Raw genomic sequence first — 9,098 nt, 5'->3', positions numbered from 1 at the left:
TCTACATTTTGTTAATATTACATGTACACACTCTGCATTTTAGTCAAATAAAAAATATACACTAAAACTAGGTTTATATCACTAACCAACAAAAAAAAAAAATAAACCAAAATATTTTTTTTTAAGTATAATACTAGAGCTCAAAACATGAGCTCCAGAAAAATTTTTTTACGTAGCAATAGACAAAGGCACAAATGGGGAGGGAAAGAAAAAAAATAAAAAATATATATATATATATATACCCCAGAGCGCCACTTCTAACTTCTTGTGAGTGTCTGTGGCAAAACCCCGAAAGCAATGGCGTTCTGTGTCATTTTTGGAAAAGTTTGAACACCTATGCCAAAAAAATGAACTTTATGTTCAAACGTGCCAAAAATGTCCGGGAGCCATCATTTTCTCCCCAACCAAACAAGGTGTGATAATGCATAGGTGACGAGCAATGTAAGTTCTTAACCGTGTAATTGCAGCCTGATAAGCAATTAGATTCAACATGTGATTTCCGATCATTGATATACTGCCTATTGACAACGTTCAGGTCAAGATTTATATGCTGCTTTATTAACATTCTTAGCAACTGAATTGACAAGTGAAATAAGAAGCTATTATGTTAATATATAGTTTATGATGCACCCCTTGTGAGTTCTGGCTCGTAATCTTAATGAATAAAAACATATGCAACGAAGATATCATGTGTGGCATCTTGGTATAAAGAAGATACAATTGCCAAGATATAAAACACACCCGTCGCACCAGGGCGAGGCTGAAACAGCTTTAACAGCAATTTACTGGTTAGGTGTATTTCAACAAACAAACAGGTAAATAAAGTATACACTGCATTTTACTTTCCTTGATGTATAGCTATGTCGTATTTGCACTTCAAATTTATGGTCAGCATCCATCTTTCAATTTGCATATATTCATCTAAAACACTCTCAAATGCGAAAATCCATGGTTGCAGACACAATTGCAAACAATGCCTTCAGAATTGAAATCGTCCTGGCATGCAGATATCCTTGATGTTTACATGAAGTTGTTTCCTAACTGGATGCAGCTTTATCTCATATAGCTTTGGCCAAAGCTTTCCTGTCACTGATATATATAGTTTACTACTTAAAACATCGAGATAGCACAAACCATAAAACGGAAGGATTTAAGAAAAGATAATCAGTTTGGCGAATATATAAACACATTCAACTTGAGTTCTAATAATTGGCCTGTTCATGCTGAAGAGTTTTCACATTGCTGTGTAGACCATAACCACAAGCAGTCAAGCATAATCACATTGGAATTCTAGTATAGAATATAATATTTGTTACTAAACGGTGAACTACCCTAAAGCTTACCAAAAATCCTGTTTTTCTCTCTATCCCAAGCTATGCCATTCAAAACATCAAAATTCTGGAAGACAGAAAGTTGAAAATTTTAAGTTGCACAAAGAAAAGAAAAAGTAAGCCCAATTGAAAACAGTCCTTTTGAATAGGACATACTGGGGTATGTTTGGTTTGAGTAAAAACAGTCCTAAAGTTACAATTTGTAGCAAATCAGCAACTAAAGCATGTAAAGCAATCGCAGATGATTAAAATGTGAAGGCCTTACATTTCTCCCAGCGGCTAGTAATCCTTTTCTACAAAACAAAAAATAAAAAAAAATGTAATCTAAAATCAAATAAACTGGAATTTTGTGGCAACATTTTCCACTACACCCAAAAATTGATATACATATATAGCAACTGTAAGAATTATAAGAAACCTTAAACTGTGAAGTAGAATCCACTCACGGACGACGCCATCCTTTGGTGAAATTCTAGCAATGCAGTCTGTCTGCTTCATAAAAACACAAGTTCCAAGGCATGCTAAGCTACAACATTTTTAATGTAGAAATGATTAATGTAACTACAATGAAAATGTTCCCAGATGACAAAAAATGTTGCAATTTTATATTTGAAAGCTATATTACCCGAGTGCGGGTACAGGTGTCAGAAACGAGTGTAGTATCAAGTGTCAGGTTCTTAGTTCTAAAAGATTTATGATTCTTCGATGTGGATCTGACTGGGTTTAAAAAAAAGAATCCAAATTAGATACTACACACATGTCATGTCCAGTGGACACGGTACAGAGAAATAACTGGAGGGCCTGGGTAATAGAGTTTAAAAGCAATCAATGACATTGACCTATACTAAGATTTTGAATGCTTGGTATCTTTAGATAAAATTAACTTGAAAGCTTCTTTGAAAGAACTGCGAACAAACACACCACTGCATACTGTAAAACAATAGATAGAGGGAACAATCAACTAATGCATCAGAGATTGTTGATCTAAGAAAGCCATCAATAATTCAATATCATGTTATAAGTTGCACAATAACAAGATACCCAACAATAAATTCTGTCGTTTTTATTTGATCCTGAATTTGAATGAATTTGAGATTTGACAAATATCACAACACAAAATTAAGAGCTCCCTGAGATAAATATAACCAACGATGGGCAAGTGAAATACCGGGTAGCTTACCTGCAAAACATTTGCCCAAACTTCATCATTTATATACTCCAGCTCATTAAGGTTATGCACTTCATGCCCATTATAGGTGACAACTTGTTTCTGTAAGACTTTTTGGTGAAAACACATTGTAAGAAGAAAAAAGTATATACTTAAATAAAAGGGAAACACCAAAGCTACAATTCAGTGATTCATTAACTATGCAGTTTAATCACAAAAAAGCTACGACACACCCGTCAAATACTGTACACAGTATAAATCTAGGAGCTGAATACACAATCTTGCTCCCTCTTCCAACCCCCCCAACACAACTAAAGCCAGCGAAAAGATACCAAAAGTTTTTTGTTCTGCTTAGACCTTTCATGTTTAGTGGATCAATGTGATACAAGGTTGAACTTCCATCAGTTCCAAATAGAAATTTTCCATCAGTAGCCAGCCCCCAACCATCTTCCATCTGGTGAGTAAATCTCTGAAACTGCAAAAAAGAGGGGGTAAATCACTGCAAATCTAAAGAACTACAAATTCATCATGCTTATGCTGTAAAAGAATTTATTTGTTGATATATAACATACAAATAATAGTCAGTCCCCTTAAGTATGTTGAACTATTGAACAGTACTTAACAGTGACAGTCTGACACAGATGGTCTTGCTCCATAATATTATCACAATTACATATGATTCACCGCTTCAAAATTAAATGAATAAGGATATGAATGAGCTATAAATAACCAAGGAATTATTTATAAAAGCTTAGAAAACCTAGTTTGCAAGTCCATTTTATCAAAATATATTGGGTCGCATTCTGTGAACAAATCCTTTTCTTTAGATATGCAATCTGTGCATATCTTAAATTCTGAGATCTTACCACTCAGTGTTCTTGCTCATCACATCGGCCCATCCTCTATTAGTGTAGTAAGTACAAGTAATTTCAAAACTAATCTAACTTCGATTTCTTACATTTACGAGACTCTATCCAAAATCCTTAATTGATCATGTTAAGTATCCTGATTCCTGATTATGTCATTCAGTTTATTTGTCCAAATCTTGTGATAGTGTCAACCTTTTACAGAGGGTGCGCATCAACTGATTTATTTTACTGTTGTTCTGTAACTAATTTTTTGGAGTTCATATAATCATAAAAAGTTTAAATACGAAATTTTCCTCTACTGCCTCAATCTCATATATAAGGTTTAACAACCATATAACACATGCATGGTCGTCAACCAGCAACAAACTGCACCAAGTTCTAAATATTCACCTTTCAATAAAAAAGAAAATTACACTACACATGCTCAAATAGTCCTACACGGCTACAACCTAATTGTTCCACTCAAGCTATTCCAAATCAGCATATCAAACAGTATTTCAAGAAAAAATAAATCATTATAATATTAATAATTAAACAGCACAAAACTCCAAAGCTCTCTTGTGGTAGATCGTCATAATGACACAGAAGACCAACAGCTGTTCGATCCGAGTGCTTCTCTTCACTTCACAGTGTATTCTTAAAAGTGTTGTACTCTATAAATACACTCACTTAATGGCTTTTAACATATAATTTATGCTTCAAGTGCTGGAAATATCATAAAATCAGAAACAAAAAACAAATTATAATAAACTGCATACATCCATATGCAAAATGAAGACATTTGATGAAACAATTTTTTATGCTTAAGAAACTTTGTTAAATTTATCGACAATATATATACACACATATACTAGTCCTCAATTTTGAATGCATGAATGGAATTCAAATTTTAAATTATCATAAAAGGTGAAGCACAGACTTTGCTGAAATCATTTCGGTCATATATGAAACCAATTTTCTTCAACCAAGTAACTTGATATAACCTACAAAAGCACATGAAGGTCATCAGAATGAAGTACCCTTTAGCTGTAACACCAATAGATCATATATTCAAACAAACTAGGCTTGGCCAAAAAATTGCTACTTATCTGACGGCACACAATAATGTAAATATTTTTTTAAGTACCACAGACACAAGCAGTGTCAAACAAAGAATTTTGAAAAACTGGATTAAATTTTGCCTCGGGCTGAAAGTTAAGCTGAATATATGTTAGAAGAACGCTAAAAATGTACTTTATTGATGTGTAAATAATAGGCGTCTGTCCATAATTCCTCTTGTTTTATTTTTTTGAAGTCACTGCTTGTTTATGACTATGTTACATCACTGGGTTATAAGCTTATTGCTACATAATTATTATAGGCAAGCTTAAGTCAATGTGGTCTAGCACATTCCTTCCTCTCCTCCAGTCACAAGTATAGCTAGATATCTCGGATGCGTCGGCTCAAGATCACAAAGGTTGCTGCCAGTCGTCTAGCTTTTTAAATAGAATTTGATCATCCTAACAATTACACAAGGCTCTGTAAAATAATACAATTACAACTAGAGAACACAAATATTTATTCACAAACCTGTCATTAAAAAGAGTTAGACCTTCTCCAAAGTAAGTTGAATCCATCTTATGAAATGCCAAAATCTATTAATAGAAAAACACAATTAAAACCCAATATTTCACCAACTATTTGTAGAGAATTATAAGAGGAGTAATGCATACAATGTTATGAAAGAAGTAACTTAAATACTGAAATTAGAAGATCGACATAATTGTACCTCTCCGCTCCGAATATCTACTCTCCGAACCGATGACTGAAAAAAGTTACGATTGATAATTGTTAGCAGACCACAAATCAATCAGGCATTAGAATGTAGTAAAAAAAAGAGGTTTTTTCAAAAATACGTATTTTTTTTTGCAAAAATACGATTTTTTTAATTTTAATTTTGCAAAAATACGATTTCACAATTTTTTTTGCAAAAATACGGTTTTGCAACCCGCAACAACCAGATGCAACCCTCTGCAACCAGATACAACCTCAAATGCAACCCGATGCAACCTCAATTGCAACCAACCAAAAACCAATTCAGTACTTTTTCAGTTAAGTTGCATATTTGGTTGCTTCGGTTGCAAACAGTATTTTTGCAATTTTTTAAAAAAGATCGTAAAATTGCAAAAAAACTTAGAAAAAGTAGTATTTTTGGTAATTTCTCAAAAAAATAACTAGCAGGAGAACAAAAAAAGAAGAGGTGACCTGATGATAAAGACCAGTTGACTCATAGAGAGTATCATTTCCTCCATATAAAAGCCCCTAAAAGCACACAAGTACCGCGATCAGCTCCACGTAAACTACATTATAACAAATACAAACAAATCATAGATTATAAACATGATATGATTGTAAAGACCTGAGTAAAGGCTCCAGGATCATGAGGAAACTCGTTGACAACCTCGATTACGTAGTTTTGTTTAATTGTACTGTGGGATTCTATTGCACGGAAGGTGTTTGATGAAATGCTCAAGAGAAAAAATGCAACAATGAGCAGCATCATAATAATGAGAGGTATGAAAAAGATGTGTTTTTTGATAAAGGTGTGGATTGAAGGTGGAGTAGAAGTGGTGATTGAGTCTTTGAGAGTTGATTTGTGTTTGGGTGGTGCTTGTTGTGTGTTCTTTCTTCTTTTACCTCCGCTCGCCATTGCTTTTCTTGATTCCCTGAGCTGCGGGAGTTTCCCGTAAGCCCGATCCTGTTTTTGTCTTCGGTCAAATTTTCATTTTAGTTCCTGTTTTCCTCTTCTCTTCTCAGATTTGTCATTTTATTATCTTGATTTTTTTGAATGGTATAATCTTGATTATATTATACAATTAATTATTGTTTTATGATATAATTCCTAACCTCCCAAATTTGAATATGAACGAAAGTATGACAAAAAAGCAATTTTTTGCTCTCAAATTTTTGGGAGTCAGAGCAAATCCAACAATGTTTTACTAGATGTCTTATAAATATAATAAAATATAATGTCCTAATAATTTAAAATATGATTTTTGCATATTAACTCTAACAATATGCCTTATAATGGTGTCCTATTATTAGAATAATATTATATTTAAATTATAATTGAAGGGAAAGAAAAGATGAGAGAAAGAAATGAGTAAAAAGAGAGGGAAATAATTTTTTTATTAATATAAATTAAATAAGGCATGCCTAGGCATTTGATAAATATCCTAGTGTTTTAAGACACCACTAGGACATTGTTGGAGCACTCATTTAAACAAAATGCCTTAAATTCTAGTTTAGGACGTGAATTTAGGGCACTCTTGGACTTGCTCTAAGTGAAAATTTTAAAAAATAATCAACCCGCAACTTTTCGTTTAATAACGGGGTGAAAGACATATGAGATAAATGTGCGTGAACATGATTATCCGTGTAAAAATAATAAATACATTTTCGCGTCATTTATTTTTGTCACATTAGAATTCGGGACTTTTTATTTGAAGAGTGTGGAAAATGATGAATTAAAAATATTTTGACTACAGAATCGGTATAATATATTTTTTTATGATAAAATTTGTTATTCAACAAGATATCGTGGTCTAGCAAAAAAAAGTATTAAGACATAGTTTGTAACTTACTTAACCCATACACTTATATTTTTTTTTCTTGATTGAATTATAAATTTTAAAATGAAAGTAAGTAATATGTCCAATGAAAAGAACACTTACAAATTTACGTTATTCCCTTATTACTAAAAATATACCTTAGTCACATCTTACTTAAATTATATTTTTTTAATCTTAACTCTAAAGTAATATTTATAACTTAGTCACTGTGTATATAAAAAATAACTAATGTTCAAGTAATTAAACTAGTGTACTTGCTAAGCATGCCTAATTATATAATATTGTCCGTTTTGAATCGAGTACATACAGATTTATTTTTGAGTCACTCTCAAAAATCCTCGTACTAATGAAGTTATCTGACTGCTTATATATTAACAAATTGCCCCCACAAATGATGTTGGATAACTCTAACAACCCCCTCCTTACACATCTTTCTCGACACCTGTCGGATCAGCCTGTTGACCTATATTGAAGTCCATCACACAACGGTCTTGAGTCCAATTCCCACGTTCAGTTGTTATGATAATTTGAATATTAACAACTTACAAACCATGTTTAAATTGAAAATAAGATAATACAAAATATTTATAAGACGTGGTCTTCAGTATATTTGAAAATATATAGTATATATATTATTGTTCAGATTATCCAAATCAAATTAAAACGGTCTTGCGTCTAACTCTCATGCTTAATTTGTTTGATTAATTAAAATCCTAACATACACCCTATATTGTGTTAGGGATTCGAGCATAAAACGCAACGGAAAAACAAAAAAAAATGAATCTCTACCGCAAGATCTATGTATAATGACTGGATAATTATGTAGAACAGATGTTTACCTTAATATAGCTTTCCTTCTGATTGTAATGGACGTCCCGATTCTTGATGAACCACAACAACCCTCCTTTCAGAGATCTGCTCTCCAAAGTATTCACATGAACGTCCGATCGTCCAACGATCACCGGAGCCGGTACTAGCCGATTTGATTGCCTTCTTCTCTATCTTTCTCTCTAGCCTCTCTAAGATGTAGAGCTGCTAGGGTTTTTCTCTAAAAACGTGATGCAACTTCTAACCCTAAAATATACATCTTAATGCATATATAGGGAAGAGAGGTGATTAAGGCCTAACCCTAAACCTAATGGACTTCTAAAAGGACCCATTCTGATTTTGGGTTTATATTATTATTAAATTTGAATTCTAATATATATATACAATTAATCAAGTCTCGCTTAATTAATTAAATAATTAAATTCGAACTAATAATAATATTTAAATTCATAATTTAAATAATACTTTGTTTTAAACGTTCTTTGTGTGTGACCCTTTAGGTTATTATTACGTTGACAATAATTATATTTTCTAATAATAAAATTATAAACAATGAGTGTCATCCAGTAATACATCATTGCTACTCAAATAATAATATTAATTAGTGATTCAATTAAACTTTTCGTGAATAATGTACAATGTAATGTAATTCCTTTAGCCTTATATTATAGATCAAACTCGAAGCATGCAATGTGTCATCCTCTGCAAACGTTGAATCCTTCTTTCCTTGATCAATGAGAAAATCAGCATTTGAGCACGACCATGCATTTTATAGTCTTACTCAATTAAGAGGCCAATAAATCACTCCGTTAAAATAGGAGGGCTAAATCACATTTAGATCATTCATATTTATCATACGATTCATAATATACCCAATGTCTACTTTTATGATTACCCGGTCAAGAATAACTTTCAATAGTATCAAAGTATATTTATTCTTGTATAGAAATATAATAATTTCAGGTCAAATGACCAATATATCATTATCACTGTGAGATTAACTTATGACATTTTAAACATGTAGTATCTCACAACGGATCAATTCAGCACCATGTATTTAATACATGTGTCTGTGTTTTGACTTTAGTATCACCATATCTATGATCAATGAGATGTGATCATCAGTCAACAAACACACTAATCTCAACGTATTTATTATCGTCCCTTACCAATAATACTCCCTCCGTCCCAATTTATATGTTTTGTTTGACTTTTAATTGTCAAATTGACTCAATTTTGACCGTAAATAAAAATTTAGTTTTTTATTATTTTGAAAAAAATGAAAAATACA

The 9,098-nt window shown here is 32.2% G+C and overlaps 1 protein-coding gene across 5 annotated transcripts; it reads right to left on the bottom strand.

Annotated features, from left to right (window-relative positions):
- Positions 1-673: 673 nt before the first annotated feature.
- Positions 674-6,216, bottom strand: LOC141692302 (glutaminyl-peptide cyclotransferase-like). Of its 5 annotated transcripts, none has more exons than XM_074497072.1 (11): positions 5,767-6,216; positions 5,613-5,669; positions 5,137-5,172; positions 4,938-5,002; positions 4,288-4,351; positions 2,857-2,974; positions 2,500-2,609; positions 1,750-1,820; positions 1,597-1,624; positions 1,344-1,398; positions 674-1,083 (listed from the first exon to the last, which is right to left on the bottom strand). In XM_074497072.1, exons 1-11 carry the CDS (start codon positions 6,055-6,057, stop codon positions 980-982), a joined length of 999 nt encoding a protein of 332 aa, XP_074353173.1. In that variant the 5' UTR covers positions 6,058-6,216; the 3' UTR covers positions 674-979. The 5 variants fall into 5 exon arrangements, with proteins under 5 accessions (XP_074353173.1, XP_074353172.1, XP_074353174.1 ...); XM_074497071.1 differs by having other exon boundaries at positions 674-1,089; positions 5,767-6,209; XM_074497073.1 differs by having other exon boundaries at positions 674-1,089; positions 2,512-2,609; positions 5,767-6,204.
- Between the last annotated feature and the right edge of the window lie 2,882 nt (positions 6,217-9,098).

This window comes from Apium graveolens, chromosome 10 (assembly GCF_009905375.1).
Source record: "Apium graveolens cultivar Ventura chromosome 10, ASM990537v1, whole genome shotgun sequence".
In the NCBI taxonomy this organism is placed as follows: Eukaryota; Viridiplantae; Streptophyta; class Magnoliopsida; order Apiales; family Apiaceae; genus Apium; species Apium graveolens.
This window is presented reverse-complemented; position numbering and strand designations above follow the sequence as displayed.

Excerpts from the sequence above, each read along its gene's own strand:
- LOC141692302 (XM_074497071.1), bottom strand. The coding sequence starts at position 6,057 with ATGGCGAGCGGAGGTAAAAGAAGAAAGAACACACAACAAGCACCACCC. Across the intron at positions 5,173-5,612 it reads CAACTGGTCTTTATCATCAG|TCATCGGTTCGGAGAGTAGA; the intron begins GTCACCTCTTCT and ends AACTTTTTTCAG. Across the intron at positions 4,352-4,937 it reads CTAACTCTTTTTAATGACAG|GTTATATCAAGTTACTTGGT; the intron begins GTTTGTGAATAA and ends GTGCTTTTGTAG.